This window comes from Oncorhynchus masou, chromosome 29 (genome assembly GCF_036934945.1).
Source record: "Oncorhynchus masou masou isolate Uvic2021 chromosome 29, UVic_Omas_1.1, whole genome shotgun sequence".
Taxonomy (NCBI): domain Eukaryota; kingdom Metazoa; phylum Chordata; class Actinopteri; order Salmoniformes; family Salmonidae; genus Oncorhynchus; species Oncorhynchus masou.
This window is the reverse complement of record NC_088240.1, coordinates 52,092,231-52,117,162: the sequence shown is the minus strand read 5'-3', so window position 1 is coordinate 52,117,162 and position 24,932 is coordinate 52,092,231. Positions and strand designations below refer to the sequence as shown.

At 42.7% G+C, this 24,932-nt stretch overlaps 1 protein-coding gene across 5 annotated transcripts in view; it reads left to right on the top strand.

Annotated features, from left to right (window-relative positions):
• The first annotated feature begins 1,490 nt into the window (after positions 1 to 1,490).
• The window catches only part of ptprub (protein tyrosine phosphatase receptor type Ub), a 374,285-nt gene continuing 350,843 nt past the window's right edge, over positions 1,491 to 24,932 (top strand). For all 5 annotated transcript variants that reach the window (XM_064945224.1, XM_064945228.1, XM_064945226.1 and 2 more), the window contains exon 1: positions 1,491 to 1,707. In XM_064945224.1, the coding sequence (XP_064801296.1) occupies positions 1,638 to 1,707 (70 nt within the window). In that variant the 5' untranslated portion in view covers positions 1,491 to 1,637. The remainder of the gene's footprint in view (positions 1,708 to 24,932) is intronic.

The following is a 24,932-nucleotide window of genomic DNA, read 5'->3' as shown; positions in this document are numbered from 1 at the left end:
ATTGCGCCAACAGTTGTTGCCTTGTCACCGAGCTGCTTGCCTATTTCCTGTAGCCCATCCCAGCCTTGTGCAGGTCTACAATTTTATCCCTGATGTCCTTACACAGCTCACTGTTCTTGGTTATTGTGGAGAGGTTGGAGTCTGTTTGATTGAGTGTGTGGACAGATGTCTTTTATACAGGTAACGAGTTCAAACAGGTGCGGTTAATACAGGTATTGAGTGAAGAACAGGAGGGCTTCTTAAAGAAAAACTAACAGGTCTGTGAGAGCCGGAATTCTTACTGGTTGGTAGGTGATCAACTACTTACTTATGTCATGCAATAAAATGTAAATTAATTACTTAAAAATCATACAATGTGATTTTCTGGATTTTTGTTTTAGATTCAGTCTCTCACAGTTGAAGTGTACCTATGATAAAAATGACAGACCTCTACATGCTTTGTAAGTAGGAAACGATTTTGCAGGAAACGATTTTTGACGATTTTGCAGGTTATCAAATACTTGTTCTACCCACTGTATCTGCAACACATGTTACTGATCTGTTAAAGTCTCTAATTTAAGAATTTTCTCATCTCTTCCTGGGGTCCAGCAAAATGAAGGCAGACATATATACACAATTAAAAACGTTACATTACATTTTACAACAGATTTCACAACACATTGTGTGCCCTCTATATCTACAAAAAAAAAATCCATGTGTACTTGTGTGTATGTAATCATGTGTATGTGCATCTGTTTGTGCATGTGTCTCTTCACAGTCCCCACTGTTCAATAAGGTACATTTTAATCTGGGTGCATCCTTTAGGGAGTAAAGATATGCACCTCTGAACAAGTCACACATACCCATAGCCTACACAGTACAATGTCATATGGACTGAGCTATACAGAGTACATTTATATTGATAGATGGATTAATATTTGGATATCTATGTCCCTTCCCTTCCCCAAGTTATGACATAGCAGCCAGCCACCTGGTCTTTTGTTGTGTGCTAAAAGAAATTGCCTTATCCACTCAACCTGTGAAGCTGTTAGGATAATTAATCTGTTTTCCATTCTGCAGATAGACTGACAGACTGTGTCCATTGTTGCAGATCTGCTCATCTCACCTGTGATCATAAAGCCACCAGTGAATCCATTGTTGAGGCTACTTTGAGCCACTGGTCAGAGTGGATCTGGTGTGACATCTTTTGGGAGATCATCAGGTGGATAATCTCAACACCCAGAACCAATCAGCTACTATATTTTGATGGAGACTAAGCTGTTTGTTGCAAGGGACTTGGTGGATGTACGTGAATGCTTGGCGAGACACAGACACACGGAGAGAGACGTGTAGCGAGTTCAATCTAACCTCAGAAAAATCTTCAAGCGCCAATAGAATAGTTGCAAGAAGGTGCCACTTGGAGGCGTCCGTCGCATATTTTTAATCACACAAAGTGTGCTTGGGGGGGAAGAGAGAATGTTTTGTACTGTTTATCCTGACGTCAGTTAGTACGGCTTGCACTACTGCGGTTGTCTCGCACCCACGTTTCAGCAAGAATTCGGGAATCGATAGGCTGGAGTCCACAACTTGCAGATCGGTCCTCGAGGAGTCACTGAAATGATTTCTGCAGCTATACCAAACTGGACTAAAACAGCACAATGAACACCTGCGCTTTTCTGCTGCTCCTGGCCGTTCAAATCTACGCCGAAGGCATAGAGGGACCAACAGGTAAAGAGCCATTTCTTCCTGTTTTCAAGTCACTGCGCACTTGGGAAGCGTTGCATCCAGTTTGGCAAGCTCTAAATCGCTGTGTTGAGCCTGAAAAGGGGTGTGAAAGGTGTCGCTGTATGTTTCCCGCAGTTAACTTTATTCATAGGAGATGGAAGGTTCGATTTATTGGATAATGAAGAGGGCTTACTGAGATAATTGTCAAGAGGCGAGATAATGGGCTCTTCATAAGAAGAGACAACTTCGTTATGAAAATGTGTTTTATTAGATTGCTACGAATCTGAGGATAGTGCTTGTTTTGTGAGAAAGACTTGCCTCTCTGCATTCCAAGATCAGAATCATCCTCACATTCGCGCTTTTTGTTATAGCTTTATGGTTTGTAAAGGGAGGGTAGTCTAGGGTATGTTATTGGTATATTCGCCTAATCGTTTTATAGCCCGTATTTCCCCCTTGGAAGTAGGCTATTCAAACAGTGCGTCGGTATTGTTTGCTACTTTAATTCTAGATTAACATTTCTGGACATGAAATTGCATTCCAACGTGTAAATGTGGATTCAGCTTTACCGATGTTTTGTGTTGAGTTTTAAAGCCTCTTATCTGATGGAAATTGGCAGACTGAGGGAAAATCATGCTTTGATTGAGAACATGTGCTGGCAAGTGGCTACACTGACATTTTCAACCTGACCCAGTCTGTAACACCTTCATGTTTCAAGCAGGCCCTATGCCCAAGAACGCCAAGGTAACTGTCTCAATGACTATTGCCCCAGAGCACTCACATCTGTAGCCAGAAAGGCTAGTAATGGCTCACATCATCCCAAACACCCTGGACCCATTCCAATTTGCATACGGCCTCCACAGATGACTCGATCTGTATTGCAGTCCACACCCTCTCCCACCTGGAGGAACACCTACACTATATATACAAAAGTATGTGGACACCCATTCAAATGAGTGGATTTGGCTATTTCAGCCACAACCGTTGCTGACGTGTATAAAATTGAGCACACAGCCATGCAATCTCCATAGTCAAACATTGGCAGTAGATGGCCTTACTGACGAGCTCAGTGACTTTCAATGTGGCACCGTCATAAGATGCCACCTTTCCAACAAGACAGTTCTTAAAAATTTGAACCACTAGGCTACCTGCAGCCCCCAGATTGGGCTACAATCTGAGGTGCAGTTAACAAATGAATTTATCCTCTGCAGCAGAGGTCTTTCTTTCTTGTGAAAGTCCCCATGAGAGCCAGTTTCATCATAGTGCTTTATGGTTTTTGCAACTGCACTTGAAGAAACATTCATAGTTCTTGAAATTTTCCACATTGACTGACCTTCATGTCTTAAGGTAATGATGGACTGTCGTTTCTCTTTGCTTATTTGAGCTGTTCTTGCCATAATATGAACTTGGTCTTTTACCAAATAGGGATATGTTCCGTATACCACCACTACCTTGTCACAACACTGATTGGCTCAAACACATTAAGAAGGAAAGAAATTCCACAAATTAACTTTTAAGAAGGGACACCTGTTAATTGAAATGCATTCCAGGTGACTACCTCATGAAGCTTGTTGAGAGAAGGAAAGCAGCCAACAAGTGCTCAGCATATGTGGGAACTCCTTCAAGACTGTTGGAAAAGCATTCCATGTGAAGCTGGTTGAGAGAAGGCCAAGAGTGTGCAAAGCTGTTGTCAAGGCAAATGGTGGCTACTTTGAAGAATCTAAAATATAATATATATTGATTTGTTTAACCCTTTTTGGGTTACTACATTATTCCATATGTGCTATTTCATGGTTTTGATGTCTTTACTTTAATTCTACAATGTAGAAAATAGTAAATATAAAGTAAATCCCTTGAATGAGTAGGTGTGACCTAACTTTTGACTGGTATTGTATACTAAATAATACAGTTGAAGTTTGACGTTTACATACACCTTAGCCAAATACATTTAAACTCAGTTTTTCACTATTCCTGACATTTAATCCTAGTAAAAATCCCTGTCTTAGGTCAGTTAGGACCACTTTATTTTAAGATTGTGAAATGCCAGAATAATAGTAGAGTGAATTATTTATTTCAGCTTTTATTTCTTTCATCACATTCCCAGTGGGTCAGAAGTTTACATGCACTCAATTAGTATTTGGTAGCATTGCCTTTTATATTGTTTAACTTGGGTCAAATGTTTCGGGTAGCCTTCCACAAGCTTCCCACAATAAGTTGGGTGAATTTTAGCCCATTCCTCCTGACAGAGCTGATATAACTGAGTCAGGTTTGCAGGCCTCTTTGCTCGCACAAGCTTTTTCAGTTCTACCCACACATTTTCTATGGAATTGAGGTCAGGGCTTTGTGATGGCCACTCCAATACCTTGACTTTGTTGTCCTTAAGCCATTTTGCTACAACTTTGGAGGTATGCTTGGGGTCATTGTCCATTTGGAAGACCCATTTGCGACCAAGCTTTAACTTCCTGTCTGATGTCTTGAGATGTTGCTTCAATATATCCACATAATTTTCCTCCCTCATGAAGCCATCTATTTTGTGAAGTGCACCAGTCCCTCCTGCAGCAAAGCACCCCCACAACATGATGCTGCCACCCCCGTGCTTCACGTTTGGGATGGTGTTCTTCCGCTTCCCCTTTTTTCCTCCAAACATAACGATTGTCATTATGGCCAAACAATTACATTTTTGTTTCATCAGACCAGAGGACATTTCTCCAAAAAGTTTGATCTTTGTCCCCATGTGCAGTTGCAAACCGTAGTCTGTTTTTTTATGGCGGTTTTGGAGCAGTGGCTTCTTCCATGCTGAGTGGCCTTTCAGTTTATGTTGGTATAAGACTCATTTTACTGTGGATATAGATACTTTTGTACCTGTTTCCTCCAGCATCTTCACAAGGTCCTTTGCTGTTGTTCTGGGATTGATTTTCACTTTTCGCACCCAAGTACTTTAATCTCTAGGAGACATAACGCGTCTCCTTCCTGAGCAGTATGACAGCTGCGTGGTCCCATGGTGTTCATACTTGCGAACTATTGTTTGTACAGATGAACGTGGTACCTTCAGGCATTTGGGAACTGCTCCCAAGGATGAACCAGACTTTTGGAGGTCTGCAGTTGTTTTTCTGAGGTCTTGGCTGATTTCTTTTGATTTTTCCCATGATGTCAAGCAAAGTGGCACTGAGTTTGAATTTAGGCCTTGAAATACACCCACAGGTACACCTCCAATTGACTCAAATTATGTCAATTAGCCTATCAGCTTCTAAAGCCATGACATAATTTTCTGGAATTTTCCAAGCTGTTTAAAGGCACAGTCAACTTAGTTTATGTAAACCTTTGACCCAATGAAATTGTGATACAGTGAAATAATATGTCTGTAAACAATTGTTGAAAGATTGACTTGTGTCATGCACAAAGTAGATGTCCTAACTGACTTGCCAAAACTATAGTTTGTTAACAAGAAATGTATGGAGTGGTTGAAAAGCAGCTGTTGGCAAATTAGTTTGCAACGAGCCAGGTGGCCCAAACTGCTGCGTATACCCTGACTCTGTTGCACAGAACGCAAGAGAACTGACACAATTAAATTATATAAGAAATTCATCTTAGCAGGCAATATTAACTAAATGTGCAGGTTTAAAAGTATATACTTGTGTATTGATTTTAAGAAAGACGTTGATGTTTATGGTTAGGTACACATTGGTGCAACGACAGTACTTTTTTCGCGAATGCGCTTGTTAAATCAACCATTTGGCGAAGTAGGCTGTGATTCAATGATAAATTAACAGGCAACGCATCGATTATATGCAACGTAGGACAAGCTAGATAAACTACATGTGGTTGATGATATTACTAGTTAACTAGTGATTATGTTAAGATACATTTAATGCTAGCTAGCACCTTACCTTGGCTCCTTGCTGCACTTGCATAACAGGTAGTCAGCCTGCCACGCAGTCTCCTCGTGGAGTGCAATGTAATCGGCCATGATCGGTGTCCAAAAATTCAGATTGTTATGACAACTTGAAATCGGCCCTAAGTAATCGGCCATTCCGATTAATCGGTCAACCTCTAATAGAAACATGATTAATATATAGAGAAAAAAACTATGCATTTCTAATTCCCTTCATCTGCATTAATCTGAGGACACAGGATTGTATATCAATGAGATACTTTTAAGCACCAGTCAAAAGTTTGGACACACCTACTCATTCCACGATTTTTCTTTATTTTTACTATTTTCTACATTGTAGAATAATAGTGAAGACATCACAACTATGAAATAACACTGGTCTCCTGCGTGCCCTACATTCTGTACTACAGGCATGGCCTGCTCTCCCTTGTGTAAGGAATTAGGCACTTTCACATGTTTACTACAGTATGTATTGTAGACTGTACAGTAGCCTAATACACAAATAACCACATTTCATTGATAAAATATACTCTTTCAAAATGCAGATTTTGATTTAGTTATGGATCTGTAATGAATTACTATGGGAATCAATATCACTGATTTACAGAAATATTGGAACAAAGTTGTCTAATGAAGGCAAACAATTTAGAATCCTCCAATCCTGTAGACTACTCCTGACCGTCACATTGTACAGCACCATATTTTCCATTCCATCCGAATGGAAACCCCAAGGGTTTCTTTTTTCTCTCCTTTTTTTCTGAATGGAAACACCATAATATTAATCACTGTATATGCCATGAAAATGACTTTTCAACATAAAGATGGGTACAACACAATAGTGTGTCATACACAACACACATGCAACAAAACCATGTTTGGAAATATGAATTGTTATGAGGCAAATCATTAAGTGGAATGGCTTGAAATTAGAAAATTATTACATCACGTGCAGATAATTAAGAGGTCAAATGGAACTGTGACGCTTCACTAGGAACATCTGATTGTGTCAACAGAGATTTACACGCTATTTATTATTTAGTTGAACTGGGGTGAACTGGGGTGTTGCAGCACCCAACATCAGCATGATTTTCTTCCAATTAGCCAATTACAGTGGTGTGTTGTCTGTGGATCATCATACGAGTGATTGGACTCCCCCCACACTTCTCCATGTGTGTCTGCTGGTTGCACAGATGAGGCGATGTTATGTTGATTCGGCCTTGACTTTAAAGCAAGGGTTGGAACTGGTTCTGGGAACAGAACAGAAAACCGGAAAATAACTAAATTATTTGACAAACAGAACCCGAATCGGAATCTAAAGTATACAGTTCTGCAACAGAACCATTTATTTTATTTTATTTATTACATTTATTTAACCTTTATTTAAATAGGCAAGTCAGTTAAGAACAAATTCTTATTTACAATGACGGCCTACTCTTGTTTAAAAGCTTGGGTGCCAGTTAATAATGTTCTTTTACATTGCAGGCATTATTTTCAGTTCCCCAAAATTGCAACAAAGCGCCTATGCAAAGCCCTCACTCTTTCTCAAATTATTCCAACGTCTGCCAGGCAGCTGGAAATCTTTGCCTGTGTGTGTGTGGGCTACCTGCCCCTCCCTTCTGAAGCATGTTACTGTAGCCCACTGACAATGTTACAAGCATGATTCAGAAATTATATGTTTATATGTTTATTAAAAGAATGGATTTAACTTTTTCAATGCTAGTTAAGGACACTATACTGTCGTTATCGCGTTTCACGTTGGATTTATTAACAACAAAAAGGTAAGACGTGTTTTTCATTCTAGTGCTGCTCTGCACACACAAGCTTGTTAGCTATCAAGCTAATGTTTGCTCTGGTCCAACTTTAAACCAGCTGGGAAGTTCAAAAACATTCAAAGTTCCTCCATATAAGCCATTCCAATGTAGGTATAATTCTGTGGGCCTAATTCAGAAAATGCATGTCATAACAAAATGCCCAGCGCTTCAAGGCAAGCTTCATCCATCCTCTCTTGCTCTCTTCTCAGCCGCAAAATTTCAGTTGCATCTCACACCCTACACCATGACTGGCAGCACAGTGTATGTGCTTATATTTCATTATTATTAAACCATGCTGTTACTGCAAAATACAATTTGCTCTTAACGACTTTCCTATACAGATTAAATTGCTTACCTGCTCCATAGCAAGCTGTTCTAGCCTCACGGATTGGTGAAGTAATTTAATGTTGAGCTAAATGTTGATTTCAGAGGTTTTAAAAAGAAACAGAAAGGAACGATATAAACCAGTACTTTTTTGGGTTTCAAACCGTCTCAGAACTTTATTTTGCTGGTTGGAACAGTGGAACGAAACCAAAACAATAATGGTTCTGTTCAAAAGAAACAATTGGAAAACCAACAACACTTTGCATTCTTTGGGTAGCCTGGCTACTCCAGCTATATAGAATAAGCTGAGAGTCAGAGACAGAGAGGCAGATGAATGGGGCCCCTGCCGAAGAGCGTGCCTGCCTTGACGGGGCATACAAATCACGGCACTTGGTGTCAAGCTGAAATTCATAAAAAAACACACATGGATAAGTTAGATTTTCCGCTGCCTGTAAGATGAGTAACCCAGTCGGGGTCTGGCACCCATCCACATAGCCTTGCCACATTAATATATCAGTGGGAAGGGGAGCAGAGACAGGACTGCAGAGCACAGCACTCCTCGCATAAGTACACTGCTTAATCACACAAGGCTGGGGAGGACGTGAGGAGGATGGTCTGGGGGACACCTAGGGGGTTATAGCACCACACTGGTAACCTGCTCTGAGACAAACTACTCCCTCTCTGTCTTTTCATTGGCTATTCAAAATTCCACCCAGGACCACACAAATAGTACTGCTTAGATTAAGAGGGAAGTTATCTGATCTGTCCAGGACAAATTGATTTCTCTTCTCTCTTGCTTTTCTCTCTCCCTCTCTCTCCCAGATGTTGGTTGGTCTGGCTCGTGGTGGAATTGTTTCCCTCTGTGGGTCCAAAAACAACATTGATAACTTTTTATTTTGTAATGATTTGCAACCCCCTCTCTTATACTTTTACCTCTTATTCATTAGCACTCACTGGTCTCTTTGTAATAGTCTTGAACCAAATTAACGTCTCGAAAAATCAACCCAATATGACTACAGACCCAGCTGACTCTCAGAGGCCGGTATCTAAGCTAAACAAGTAGAGTATGATATTCAGTGCATATTTCATAATCCACTCAATCAAGCTCCTCCCAAGAGAAGCATGAGTGGATACATAGCATGCATTTAACTGGCGTCAAGGGGTTGCTCTCATCTAAACTCAACAAAAAAAGAAACGTCCCTTTTTCAGGACCCTGTCCTTCAAAGATAATTCTTAAAAATTCATGAACATGCAGCTGTCGAACAGCTTACAGACGGTAGGCAATTAAGGTCACAGTTATGAAAACCTAGGACACTAAAGAGACCTGTCTACTGACTCTGAAAAACACAAAAAGAAAAATGCCCATGGTCCCTGCTCATCTGTGTGAACTTGCCTTAGGCATGCTGCAAGGAGGCATGAGGATTGCAGATGTGGCTAGGGCAATACGTTGCAATGTCCGTACTGTGAGACTCCTAAGACAGCGCTACAGGGAGACAGGATGGACAGCTGATCGTCCTCACAGTGGCAGACCACGTGTAACATCTCCTGCACAGGTTCGGTACATCCGAACATCACACCTGCGGGACAGGTACAGGATGGCAACAACAACTGTCCGAGTTACACCAGGAACACACAATCCCTCCATCAGTTCTCAGACTGTCCGCAATAGGCTGAGAGAGGCTGGACTGAGGGCTTGTAGGTCGGTTGTCTGGGGAGGACCTGCCTTACATCACCGGCAGCAACGTCGCCTATGGGCACAAACCCAACCTCGCTGGACCAGACAGGACTGGCAAAAAGTGCTCTTCACTGACGAGTTGCGGTTTTGTCTCACCAGGGGTGATGGTCGGATTCGAGTTTATCGTTGAAGGAATGAGCGTTACACCGAGGCCTGTACTCTGAAGAGGGATTGTTTGGAGGTGGAGGATCCATCATGGTCTAGGGCGGTGTGTCACAGCATCATCGGACTGAGCTTGTTGTCATTGCAGGCAATCTCAACGCTGTGCGTTACAGGGAAGGCATCCTCCTCCCTCATGTGGTACCCTTCCCGTAGGCTCATCCTGACATCACCCTCTAGCATGACAATGCCACCAGCCATACTGCTCGTTCTGTGTGATTTCCTGGAAGACAGGAAATGGCCAGCGAAGAGCCTGGATCTCAATCCCATTGAGCACGTCTGGGACCTGTTGGATCGGAGGGTGAGGGCTAGGGCCATTCCCCCCAGAAATGTCTGAGAACTTGCAGGTGCCTTGGTGGAAGAGTTGGATAATATCTCACAGCAAGAGCTGGCAAATCTGGTACAGTCCATGCGGAGGAGATGCACTGCAGTACTTAATTCAGCTGGTGACCACACCAGATACTGACTGTTACTTTTGATTTTGACTCCCCTTTTTTCAGGGACACATTTTTCACTTTCTGTCACATGTATGTGGAACTTGTTCAGTTTATGTCTCAGTTGAGTATTGTTTTGCTCATACAAATATTTACTCATGTTAAGTTTGCTGAAAATTAACTCAGTTGACAGTGAGAGGACGTTTCTTTTTTTGCTGAGTTTATAAAGCAAAATGCTTAGGAATGACACTGTTACTGTTTGTCTGTCTGTGTGGATGTTCTAGCATGTCCTGCCAGCAATAACTGATGTTGCTGCTGGTGTTGAAGATAGTGGCTCTGCTCTAATAATAAGAGCACATTCTCACGAGGCAGTCATTTTGACAAACTGTGCCGCTTCATATCGAGAATCTTCGGCATTAAGATGAGATGAAATCGTAAAATGAGGGATGACACAGAAAAATTGGCACAGATTATGCCAGTTAGCCGACAGAGCAGAGGAGGTGAGGGGTAGAAGTGTTAGATAGGGATCCCGTATCATTTAAGAGCAAATAATAATGATCTGGTTGAAAACGGCCTATCGATATTGGTCAAGCATTTATTCCAGTGCCAAAATGAACCAAAAAGTGTAAGTATGATTTGGGCTTTCTACTATTATTGTGTAATAAACAAATATGGACAATAAACATTATTTTTTTCTGCATATTGGGGCGGCAGGGTAGCCTTGTGGTTAGAGTGTTGGACGAGTAACCGGAAGGTTGCAAGTTCAAACCCCTGAGCTGACAAGGTACAAATCTGTCATTTTGCCCCTGAACAGGCAGTTAAGCCACTGTTCCTAGGCCGTCATTGAAAATAAGAATTTGTTCTTAACTGACTTGCCTTGCCTTAATACATTTTAGGAGAAGGGGGTTGCAACTTCAAGTAGTTGTTTTAATACATATATATTTTTACATTAAGTGGGTAAAGTTGGTCATAATTTCACGAGTAGAACTGCACCATTGGGAGGAGAAGCTTCATTTGTTTTTTTTAAACATTCGTTTTTGAAACAGGGGTGTCACCAAAGCGGAGTTGTATTTATGAGGTTTGTTGTAGCTATTTTCATGAGATGCATTATAAGCAACCTTTTTTTTTTTTACAAAAATATCTATTTTGAAAATCACCTTTGCCATGACAATTAATCGTTACCCAAAATTCCATAATCGTCACAGTATTTTAAGAAAAAATACTTTAAAGTACAGATAACCCCCAAAAAACCATTTTATCTGTACTTTACTATTTATATTCTTGACAACTTTTACTACACTACATTCCTAAAGAAAATAATTAATTTTTTAGTCTATACATTTTCCTTGACACCCAAAAGTACTCTTTACATTTTTAATGATTATCAAAAGAACATGCCTGCTCATCCCTACTGCCTCTGATCTGGATTCACCAAACGCAAACATTCTTTGTTTGTTAACGAGTGTGCAATAGAGATTGCGTCATCTGTGGATCTGTTGGGGCGGTATGCAAATTGGAGTGGGTCTAGGGTTTCTGGGATAATGGTGTTGATGTGAGCCATGACCAGCCTATCAAAGCACTTCATGGCTACAGACGTGAGCGCTACGGGTCGGTAGTCCTTTAGGCAGGTTACCTTAGTGTTCTTGGGCACAGGGACTATGGTGGTCTGCTTGAAACATATCGTTATTACAGACTCGGTCAGGGACAGGTTGAAAATGTCAGTGAAGCCATGCTCGGCGTACGTGAGAATGTTATTCATTGACTACATAGAGCTCAGCATTCAACACCATAGTGCCCTCAAAGCTCATCATGTAGCTAAGGTCCCTGGGACTAAACACTTCCCTCTGCAACTGGATCCTGGACTTCCTGATGGGCTGCCCCCAGGTGGTAAGGGTAGGTAACATCCGCCACGCCAATCCTCAACCCAGGGGCGGGTGCTCAGTCCCCTCCTGTACTCCCTGTTCACTCATGAATGCATGGCCAGGCACAACTCCAACACCATCATTAAGTTAGCTGATGACACAACAGCCTGATCACCGACAACAATGAGACAGACTCTAGGGAGGAGGTAGGAGACCTGGTTCTCTCCCTCAATGTGATCAAGACAAAGGACATGATTGTGGACTACAGGAAAAGGAGGACCGAGCACGCCCCTATTCTCATCGACGGGGCTGTAGTGGAGCAGGTTGAGAGCTTCAAGTTCCTTGCTGTCCCCATCACCAACAAACTACCATGGTCCAAAAACACCAAGACAGTCGTGAAGAGGGCACGACAAAGCCTATTCCCCTCAGGAGACTGACAAGATTTGGCATGGGTCCTTAGATCCTCAAAAGGTTTTTCAGCTGCACCGTCGAGAGCGTCCTGATGGGTTGCATCACTGCCTTGTATTGCAACTGCTCGGCCTCCGACCGCAAGGCACTCCAGAGGGTAGTGCGTATGGCCCAGTGCATCACTGGGGCCAAGCTTCCTGCCACCCAATACCTCTATACCAGAAGGTGTCAGAGGAAGGACCTAAAAATTGTCAAAGACTCCTGCCACCCTAGTCATAGACGGTCCTCTCTGCTACCACACGGCAAGTGGTACTGGTGTGCCAAATCTAGGTCCAAGAGGCTTCTAAACAATTTCTACCAAAACTATTTGCATTGCCCCCCCCCCCCACACACTGCTGCGACTGTCTGTTATTATCTATGCATAGTCACTTTAATAACTCTACCTACATGTACATATTACCCCGACACCAGTGCCCCCGCACATTGACTCTGTACCGGTATCCCCTGCTGGTGTTATGTACTGTTGCTCTTTAATTGTTTGTTATTCTTAAAACTGCATTGTTGGTTAAGGGCTTGTAAGTAAGGTCTACCTACACCTGTTGTATTCGGTGCATGTGGCAAATAAAATTTGATTTGATTAAAATGCAAAACATTTCCATGACTCTATCCAACAACGCAGATGATGCCAGCATGAAAAATAGATGAAAAACGATGAAAAATAGATGACAATTTTGCAAGTTCCTTCAGAATTGATTTTTAAATTAGGCCTAACTGATTGAGAGTGAAGAGGTTTATTTAATTTCGAACAGCAGTAGTGTAATGAAGAGTTTGTGTTTTACCTATTTTTCAGCATTGGTGCTCATGTTAATTTTTGTTTTACCTTTAGTTAACTAGGCAGGTCAGTTAAGAACAAACTCTTATTTTCAATGACGGTCTAGGAACAGTGGGTTAACTGCCTTGTTCAGGGGCAGAACAACAGATAATTTACCTTGTCAGCTCAGGGATTCGAGCTTCGGTTGGGCATCACGTGTCTTATTGATGGCAAGTTAAAATCGCCGACAACCACTAAGGCAGCCTCTGGGTGTAGGTTTTCCTGCTTGTCAATAGCCTTTCGGCTACCTGCGCCTTGCAGGTTGATACGATTCTCTAACATTGTAGTTTGTAAAAATAAGCTGTTACAGGACTGTTTTATTTACTGTAACTCTATTATTAATTACATTTGTGATTTGTTTCAGGAAACTAGGTATATGTCGCACGTCACTACTTCACAGGAGCGCCATTTGAATGTACATTTATTTTTTTAATCAAAATGCGTTTTTTGTCAGAAAAGCCTTCTGGAACATGTGAACTTTCATGTGCCTTTAAATAACAAACTTGTATGCCATGTGTAAATACCAATGAAAAATTACAATTACAAGCCTAGTTGGTTTAACGTTTGAAAAACATTAGCTGTCTAGCTAACATTAGCTGGCTAACATAGCCAACATTACGTGTATGATCTGTGTAGTAATATTATTCTTATCTCAGAACCATTTGTTTTGCTAGTTTTGCAGATTCATGCAGGGTAGTAATGTTATGAGTTGGGAATATAGTTCATTGTTTAGCTAGCTAGCTTCTTGTCTAAACAAAAGACTTCACAATGCAAGTAAATATTTAAATAGAATGTTTATAATGTTTGATGTCACTGCGACAACTGTCAATAGACCGCCAGAGCGAATTATCTACTCCAATTTCAGAGCACTCTCATCTGTGTGCCAGAGCGCAGGACAAATGATACCTGTTGAATATGGCCGGTGTCAGGAAACGTTGTCAAAAAAAGTGTAATCAAATTGTTGCAAGCAGCACAGTTGCAGTCACCAACGCTCTGAATAACATAAAAACAGCCTAACCAGCTCTGCTAGGGTGAGTAAAGTGGTCAGTGTTCTCTCACTTGTGTCTGGAAGTAGCTAGCAAGCTAGCCAACGTTAGCCAGTTAGCTTGGGTACTTGACTGCTGTTGTTAGGGTCAGAATGCTCGGATCAACCCTACTTTTCCGCCAGAGACGTCCAGTGTGTACTCTGAATGCTCCGAGAGTGAAATGCTCTGAATTTACAAACGGCCAATCTGACAACACTCTGAGATTTCACACTCTGGCATTCCAGATTAAATTTACGAACACACCCATAGTATAAACCAGCCTTTAGTCTTGAAATCTTTGGTTGTTTAGTACATAGCCTCACATGTGAATCATTAAAGAGATGGGTGGGGCTAATGCTTAAAAGGGTGTGCCCAATGCTGAATGGGTGTAGACAAAGAAGAGCTTCCCAGTAGGTACCAAAACTTTTTCTCAAAAGTAATGTTACAAGTTTATCAACTTTCAAAGCAGAATTACTTTCCCATTGTTCCTCAACTGTAGTGTATGATATACCATTTTCTAGCTCAGTGTCGATTTTTATCCAATGTATAAAACACCATTTCAAATTTTGCTACATTAGACCGAATCGAGTCCGTTGGTCACATTTATTGTAATGAAAACATGCTATGTGTTGCAGTAGGCCTTTAGAATAATACAAAACATATCCTTGATGAGAGGGAAACAAACGATGCTAGTCAGCCTGCACAGCCGTTCCATCGAAACTATACCGAAACTAATTTCACACATAATAAGAGTTACCCTATAGGCAAAATTAAATTGACAATAATAGTAATCTGATCTAACTGATTAGGCCTATCAATTGTCAAATTGTACATGAAGAGATGAGCACATCAGGGAAAGGAACATCGCTTTATCAAATCCTCCTGAGTCACATGCAGGTAAAACTTCTGGATTTCCCTATAGTATCTGGAAGAGCATATTCTGCAGTTTCTTTGACACACTGTCAAATAACTCTCAAAATTCAGGTGAAGGTCTATTTCCAAATTTCACTTTTTCCAAGAATATATGTCCTGTCCATGCATTCAGCACATGACCACTCGCACAGCAGCATTGTTCTGGCTACAAAGCAAAAACGAGTAGCATAATAAACTTACAATTAAAATATGCTTTTCTGTCGGCAATGGATGAATGGGTAGCGGTTTTGAGACTGTGGACTTCTAGTACTTTGAAGAATTATACAAAACATATCCTTGGCTCTATGTAACTCCAAGATGGCGTAGCAGTAAGACGTGTCGTGTCCCTTGTCCCGTGTATATTTAGTCTTTTTTCGTTTTTACATATTTTTTCTTCGCATATCTTTTAAAACATTTTGCTAAACCTCAGCTTCCAAATACTTTCCTTCAACCCGCCTCACCCAACGTAGCTATTTTTCTTTTTTCCTAAAGTATTTAGTATTTATATTTACTTCGGAACCGGAACCCCTCAACTGAAGCTAGCCAGCTAACTACCAGCTATGCTAGCGGTCTTCAGCTAACCTTTAGCTCGGAAAGCTCTCGCCAGTTTGAACAACGCGACTCTAACCAGAGCATAACGGACCTATTCATTTTTTTATCCCCGGATTCCCGCCGCAAACGGAACATCTGGATCTTCACAACTAGTTATTTAGCTAAACCGCAACCCCGGACGATTACTGCTGGCTAGCGCTTCCACCCACCTAGCCTGAAGCTAGCCCCGCCAGAGCACCTGTGCTACCTCCGTAGCATACTCCTGGGCTACAATACCTACCACCGTAGCATACTCCTGGGCTACAATTACCCGGACCCACGACCGGTCTATTGATGTCACCGCATGAAGAGGAATAAACAGACTCACCCCATCGCGACGTCCCCCAAAGGCTAACTCTCTAGCCCTTGCTATCTCCCTGTTTGCTATTTTGGCCTGCTAACTGCTACCTTGTTTAGCCCCGGCCTACTAACTGTTAGCTTGTTAGCACAGGCCTGCTAACCCTCTGAATCGCCTCGTCCCAAACACTCACTGGACCCATATTTACTCTCTTATCTCTTTCCGATTTTTTATTTGTTTATACCTTCCGGGAACCTGCCTCACCCAATGTGATACGGAATCGCTATTATTTTTAATTTTTAGAACACACTCAAGAACCTCCAGAAGCTAACTAGCTATAAGCTATTTAGTCATTGTTAGTTTTTTTTTTTTTACCTGGATAACACTCACTAATCCAGCTTCCCTGGACACTGATTACTTGGCTACATAGCTGATGCACGCTGGACTGTCCATTAATCACGGTACCTCATTCTGCTTGTTTATGTTTTATCTGTCGGCCCCGTTGCCTAGTCAACGCCATTTTACCTGCTGTTGTTGTGCTAGCTGATTAGCTGTTGTTGTCTCACCTACTGTTTTAGCTAGCTTTCCCAATTCAACACCTGTGATTTACTGTATGTCTCTCTCAAATGTCAATATGCCTTGTATACTGTTGTTCAGGTTAGTTATCATTGTTTTAGTTCACAATGGAGCGCCTAGTTCCAATCTTCATACCCCTGATACCTCCTTTGTCCCACCTCCCACACATGCGGTGACCTCACCCATTACAACTAGCATGTCCAGAGATACAACCTCTCTCATCATCACCCAGTGCCTGGGCTTACCTCCGCTGTACCCGCACCCCACCATACCCCTGTCTGCGCATTATGCCCTGAATATATTCTACCATGCCCAGAAACCTGCTCCTCTTATTCTCTGTCCCCAATGCTCTAGGCGACCAGTTTTGATAGCCTTTAGCCGCACCCTCATACTACTCCTTCTCTGTTCTGCGGGTGATGTGGAGGTAAACCCAGGCCCTGCATGTCCCCAGGTACCCTCATTTGTTGACTTCTGTGATCGAAAAAGCCTTGGTTTCATGCATGTCAACATCAGAAGCCTCCTCCCTAAGTTTGTTTTACTCACCGCTTTAGCACACTCTGCTAACCCTGATGTCCTTGCCGTGTCTGAGTCCTGGCTCAGGAAGGCCACCAAAAATTCTGAGATTTCCATACCCAACTATAACATCTTCCGTCAAGATAGAACTGCCAAAGGGGGAGGAGTTTCAGTCTACTGCAGAGATAGCCTGCAAAGTAATGTCATACTTTCCAGGTCCATACCCAAACAGTTCGAACTACTAATTTTGAAAATTACTCTCTCCAGAAATAAGTCTCTCACTGTTGCCGCCTGCTACCGACCCCCCTCAGCTCTCAGCTGTGCCCTGGACACCATTTGTGAATTGATCGCCCCCCATCTAGCTTCAGAGTTTGTTCTTTTAGGTGACCTAAACTGGGATATGCTTAACACCCCGGCAGTCCTACAATCTAAGCTAGATGCCCTCAATCTCACACAAATCATCAAGGAACCCACCAGGTACAACCCTAACTCTGTAAACAAGGGCACCCTCATAGACGTCATCCTGACCAACTGGCCCTCCAGATACACCTCCGCTGTCTTTAACCAGGATCTCAGCGATCACTGCCTCATTGCCTGTATCCGCTATGGAGCCGCAGTCAAACGACCACCCCTCATCACTGTCAAACGCTCCCTAAAACACTTCTGTGAGCAGGCCTTCCTAATCGACCTGGCCCGGGTATCCTGGAAGGACATTGACCTCATCCCGTCAGTTGAGGATGCCTGGTCATTCTTTAAAAGTAACTTCCTCACCATTTTAGATAAGCATGCTCCGTTCAAAAATGCAGAACCAAGAACAGATACAGCCCTTGGTTCACTCCAGACCTGACTTCCCTCGACCAGCACAAAAACATCCTGTGGCGGACTGCAATAGCATCGAATAGTCCCCGCGATATGCAACTGTTCAGGGAAGTCAGGAACCAATACACGCAGTCAGTCAGGAAAGCTAAGGCCAGCTTCTTCAGGCAGAAGTTTGCATCCTGTAGCTCCAACTCCAAAAAGTTCTGGGACACTGTGAAGTCCATGGAGAACAAGAGCACCTCCTCCCAGCTGCCCACTGCATTGAGGCTAGATAACACGGTCACCACCGATAAATCCATGATTATCGAAAACTTCAACAAGCATTTCTCAACGGCTGGCCATGCCTTCCGCCTGGCTACTCCAACATCGGCCAACAGCTCCGCCCCCACCGCAGCTTCTCGCCCAAGCCCTTCCAGGTTCTCCTTTACCCAAATCCAGATAGCAGATGTTCTGAAAGAGCTGCAAAACCTGGACCCGTACAAATCAGCTGGGCTTGACAATCTGGACCCTCTATTTCTGAAACTATCCGCCGCCATTGTCGCAACCCCTATTACCAGCCTGTTCAACCTCTCTCTTATATCGTCTGAGATCCCCAAGGATTGGAAAGCTGCCGCAGTCATCCCCCTCTTCAAAGGGGGAGACACCCTGGACCCAAACTGTTACAGACCTATATCCATCCTGCCCTGCCTATCTAAGGTCTTCGAAAGCCAAGTCAACAAACAGGTCACTGACCATCTCGAATACCACCGTCCCTTCTCCGCTGTGCAATCTGGTTTCCGAGCCGGTCACGGGTGCACCTCAGCCACACTCAAGGTACTAAACGATATCATAACTGTCATCGATAAAAGACAGTACTGTGCAGCCGTCTTCATCGACCTTTCCAAGGCTTTCGACTCTGTCAATCACCATATTCTTATCGGCAGACTCAGTAGCCTCGGTTTTTCGGATGACTGCCTTGCCTGGTTCACCAATTACTTTGCAGACAGAGTTCAGTGTGTCAAATCGGAGGGCATGCTGTCCGGTCCTCTGGCAGTCTCTATGGGGGTGCCACAGGGTTCAATTCTCGGGCCGACTCTTTTCTCTGTATATATCAATGATGTTGCTCTTGCTGCGGGCGATTCCCTGATCCACCTTTACGCAGACGACACCATTCTATATACTTCCGGCCCGTCCTTGGACACTGTGCTATCTAACCTCCAAACGAGCTTCAATGCCATACAACACTCCTTCCGTGGCCTCCAACTGCTCTTAAACGCTAGTAAAACCAAATGCATGCTTTTCAACCGATCGTTGCCTGCACCCGCATGCCCGACGAGCATCACCACCCTGGATGGTTCCGACCTTGAATATGTGGACACCTATAAGTACCTAGGTGTCTGGCTAGACTGTAAACTCCCCTTCCAGACTCATATCAAACATCTCCAATCGAAAATCAAATCAAGAGTCGGCTTTCTATTCCGCAACAAAGCCTCCTTCACTCACGCCGCCAAACTTACCCTAGTAAAACTGACTATCCTACCGATCCTCGACTTCGGCGATGTCATCTACAAAATTGCCTCGAACACTCTACTCAGCAAACTGGATGCAGTTTATCACAGTGCCATCCGTTTTGTCACTAAAGCACCTTATACCACCCACCACTGCGACTTGTATGCTCTAGTCGGCTGGCCCTCGCTACATATTCGTCGCCAGACCCACTGGCTCCAGGTCATCTACAAATCCATGCTAGGTAAAGCTCCGCCTTATCTTAGTTCACTGGTCACGATGGCAACACCCATCCGTAGCACGCGCTCCAGCAGGTGTATCTCACTGATCATCCCTAAAGCCAACATCTCATTTGGCCGCCTTTCGTTCCAGTACTCTGCTGCCTGTGACTGGAACGAATTGCAAAAATCCCTGAAGTTGGAGACTTTTATCTCCCTCACCAACTTCAAACATGTGCTATCTGAGCAGCTAACCGATCGCTGCAGCTGTACATAGTCTATTCGTAAATAACCCATCCATTTTCACCTACCTAATCCCCACACTGTTTTTATTTATTTACTTTTCTGCTCTTTTGCACACCAGTATCTCTACCTGTACATGACCATCTGATCATTTATCACTCCAGTGCTAATCTGCAAAATTGTAATTATTCACCTACCTCCTCATGCCTTTTGCACACAATGTATATAGACTCCCCTTTTTTTTCTACTGTGTTATTGACTTGTTAATTGTTTACTCCATGTGTAACTCTGTGTTGTCTGTTCACACTGCTAAGCTTTATCTTGGCCAGGTCGCAGCTGCAAATGAGAACTTGTTCTCAACTAGCCTACCTGGTTAAATAAAGGTGAAATAAAAAAAATAAAAAATAAATAACTATTGTTTTATATATATATATATATATATGTGTGTGTGTGTGTGTGTGTGTGTGTGTGTGTGTGTGTGTGTGTGTGTGTGTGTGTGTGTGTGTGTGTGTGTGTATACGTATACATATATATGTATACATATATATGTGTATATATGTATATACATATGTGTATATATGTATATACATATGTGTATATATGTATACATATGTGTGGTGTGTGTGTGTATGTATATATGTGTGTGTGTGTGTGTGTGTATTTCCACAAATATTTATTAATGAAATTAATAGTTTATGCACTATTTATCAAGCGTTTATTTATCAAGAATGTTTTTCGCAGGTTGATATGCATCTGATGCATATGCTAAATAGGGGTCACCCGGCAAAGTTCTATTGCGGGTACTTATATGCTGAAATCATGCTTGTAATGTCGTCAGTAGGCTAAAGTAAACTGCTTCAGAGGGGAGGAGCAGGTACCCTACACATACATGCACACCCACTGAGAAAGATTACCTGCTGACAGGCAGGAATATTAGTGGATGATATTGCCACATCTTCAATCTAAGCCTAAAAGAAAGTGTGTGCCCTCAAGCCTGGAGGGAAGCAAAAGTCCTTCCGCTATCCAAGAATCGTAAAGCCCCTTTACTGGCTCAAACAGTCGACCAATCAGCCTGTTACCAACCCTTAGTAAACTTGAGGAAAAAAATGTGTTTGACCAGATATAAAGCTATTTTACTGGAAACAAATTGACAACAGACTTTCAGCACGCTTCAGCATGCTTATAGGGAAGCTTACAGTTGGCACAGTGCATTCGGGCAGGTTGCGTTCTCCTGGCATCCGCCAAAACCAGATCTGTGCTTCAGACAGTTAAGCATGATTCACTCCAGAAAACGTGTTTCCACTGCTCCAGAGTCCAATGGCGGCGAGCAAGCTTTACACGACTCTAGCCGACACTTGGCATTGAGCATGGTGATCTTAGGCCTGCCTGGCCATGGAAACCCATTTCATGAAGCTCCCGATGAACAGTTCTTATGCTGACATTCCTTCCAGAGGCAGTTTGGGACACGGTAGTGAGTGTTGCAAACAAGGACAGATTTGTTTTTTACACGCTATGCACTTCAGCACTCGGCGGTCCCGTTCTATGAGCTTGTGTGGCCTACCGCTTCGCGACTGAGCCGTTGTTGCTCCTAGACTTTCCACTTCACAATAACAGCACTTCCATTTGACCGGGGCAGCTCTAGCAGGGCAGAAATTTGACAAATTGACTTGTTGGAAAGGTGGGACCCTATAGCAGGTACCACGTTGAAAGTCACTGAGCTCTTCAGTAACGCCTTTATACTGCCAATGTTTGTCTATGGAGATTGCATGTCTGTGTGCTAGATTTTAACAGGTGTGGCTGAAATAGCTGAATCCACTAATTTGAAGGGGTGACCACATACTTTTGTACATATAGTGCATTTGTCAGTCGTATTGCTCAGGGATAAAAGCTGTTCAGGAGCCTGTTGGTGTCAGACTTGATGCACCGGTACCTCTTGCTGTGCGGTAGCAGAGAAAATAGTCTATAACAGTTTCAGGAATTAAATTCCTCTATGTTTTAATACCCAATTAAAATTAAACAATCTGTCATTTCATAACAATTTGTAAGACCCTTATTTGTATAAAATGGACAGAGACCAGTCTTTGAAATCATCCAGCTGTGTTTATTCTCGTGAGTACTGCCCATGATACATTTGATCACAGGTTATAAACTGAAAATGACGTCAGCGTTTTCTAAACTGTTCCGTCTCTTCTTGACACTGGTACAAAGGCTGTATAGTTCTGAAGCCTTCCCACATTGTCTAGAGCCAAGGTCAGCCTGTGTAGATAAGCATTCTAGCCAGTCTGGCGATATAGTTAATTCATTTCTACCAAGGAACAGACAGTCATTGTTCTAATTCTTGATTATATTTACACACATTGTATTCAGTACTAGGATTAAAAAGAAAATTCATACATATACAGTAACATAATAGTATTCTGATTAGTCAGTCCTGATTTTAAATGTATACATAATTAGTCATTATTGATAAAAATTCCCTAAACAATAACTTGGGTGGATGTAGTCTTCTCTTCATACCGCCTGATATAGAGGTTCTGGATGGCAGGGAACACGCCCTGGAATAACTATGGGGCCCGCGGCCTTGCGGGTGTTGGCCTGATTTTAAAGACCCTTCTCACGTCGGCCTTAGAGAGTGAGATCACACAATCCTCCGCTTCGGTGATGGCCCTCACACAATGTTGTTGTCAAAGCATGCATAAAATGCATGGAGTTTGTCTGGTAGAGAAGCATTGTTGGGCAGATCACAGTTGGGTCTTCCTTTGTAATCCGTAATGGACTGTAGTCCCTGCCACATGCGGCGGGCGTAGGAGCTTGTGTAATATGATTTCACCTTTTTCCTATATTGACCTTTTCCTCATTTGATGACTCTGCGTAGGTCATAGCGGGACTTCTTGTACTTATTCCTGTCCTCGGCCGTAGCATCAGGGCAGTCTACGATAGCTCTGTGTGCGGTAGGCCTGTTCTTCAGTTTAGTATCAACCTCTATGTTAATCCAGGGCCTTTGATTGGGGAACCGGCGAACCCTCACCGTGGGTACAACGTTGCCGATGCATTTTCTAATGAGGTGGTTAGCTCATCAATGTTATCTGCAGAGTCTCTAAACATATTCCATCAGTGCTAGCAAAGCAGTCCTGTATCATAACCTCTGATTCTGGTGACCGTTTCTCAACGGAGCGAATCACGGGTACTTCCTGTTTCCGCAGAAGTTGAAACAGGAAGCAAGAGTATGGAGTCATGATCTGATTTGATTTGCTGAATGGCGGACGAAGGACTTTATCACCCCTAGTACCGTTGGAGACGTGTTGATGAAAGTTGTGCATCACGTGTCTTATTGATGGCAAGTTAAAATCGCCGGCAACCGGAAAGGCAGCCTCTGGCTGTAGGTTTTCCTGCTTGTCAATAGCCTTGTACAGTTTGTTAAGCGCCAGCTTGTTATTTTTATTGTCCTGAGGTGGAATGTAGCAGTCACGATAACAGCTGAAAACTCCCTCAGGAGTTGGTCAAATGTTGGCATCAGGTATTCCATGACGGGTGAACAGTGTGTCGACACTTCCACCGCGCTGGAAGTAGCACATCAGTTGGTGTTGATGAAGAGGCATATTGAGAAAGAAGAATATTGCAGTTCCGATATTCACGTTCGTAGCAAATCTTGCCTCTAATGCCGCCATTTCCTCTTGGGCAGCCCATAATTGGGTCGGAATTACAGCCCAGGGCAGATGAGTCAAATTAGATGCCGGAATTGGGATAAGTAACTGCCGATCTGATGTTCAAAAGTTATTGTAGGTTGTAAGAAATAATAGCAGACAGATATCGTGAAAATAGAGTAAAATTAAACTACAAAATAATCACAAAATAGCAAAGTTGGGCTGGACCTTGCAAAACAGCGGCCATCCAGTATGGCGCAATCTATTTACACCAGGACCCGCCGGTGTAACTGCTAAACTGTTGGTTGACTGTACACTGTACTGCATGATTGTACCGGGTTTACTAACACGTTAGTTCTAGTAGCTATGCTGACTATGATGTTAGCTAATATGATGACAACGATGTAGGCAGTGTGTAGCGGTTATGATATGAAGGTTAGGTTTGGAAAGTTTGTTTTTTTGCCTGGTGATGTGTTGTGCACTGAGGTCCACAAGCGAAGGGAAAAGATTAGGACAGGAGATCACGTAGATGCGTAGAAGGAATTATACATTGATCAAAGGGATGCCTAGTTAAATAAAGGTTAAATAACATTTTAAAAATCATGCTTTTGTATGTGGCTGCTATGAAAGTGAAGTGTGTTTACGTGTGATCAGGGCTGTATTCATTCCACTGATTCTGTTTGTCCAATAGAAACTCTTGTTTGCAACTGTTAGACAAGTGATTACACCCCAGATTCTGCTAGATGCAGGCAAGTGTGTGCAATACGGTATTGGATGTGTCAATGTCTGTCACCTTATTTACTCACATTTTTCTCGACCTGTGCACCTACGTTGTCAACTTTAATTCATAGGCTAGGTTGTAGCAACCTCATGATAGGCATAGGGAAACGTTGAGTGTCATGTAGTAGCATAAACCTATCGAGGTTACATTGAGCTTGGTGAATGGAATATGAATGACAGTCATCCAATATGCTGTAATTAAAAAAAGCCATTATCATTTAAAAAAAATATTGTCCTCCCACATAAACGGCACGGACCACCACTGGTGTTCAGTCATATCAAAGCCCAGGGGGAAATTCGACAGGCCAACAAAGAGGCTCTGAAAGGAACCCCTCTAGGGAAGAAATGGAGGAGATAATTAGAGGTGGCACTCTTTATCCTGCCAAGGTCACTTCAAATGTGAATGTATTATGGAGCGGTCAAGAAACAAGACCGGCCTCTTGGAGGTTAGCAGCAGCAGCAACAAGGGACCCAGAAAACCAATTTTTCTCATCACAAAAAAGTTAAATGACTGAAATATTAGGAGACACCAGATGTTAGGAGAGCAAGTTATGCAATACTTTGCACCGAATCCTGGTGTGCTGCTGTTGCCATTAGGTTGTCAGCTTTGCCTCAAGGTGAATAAGAGATA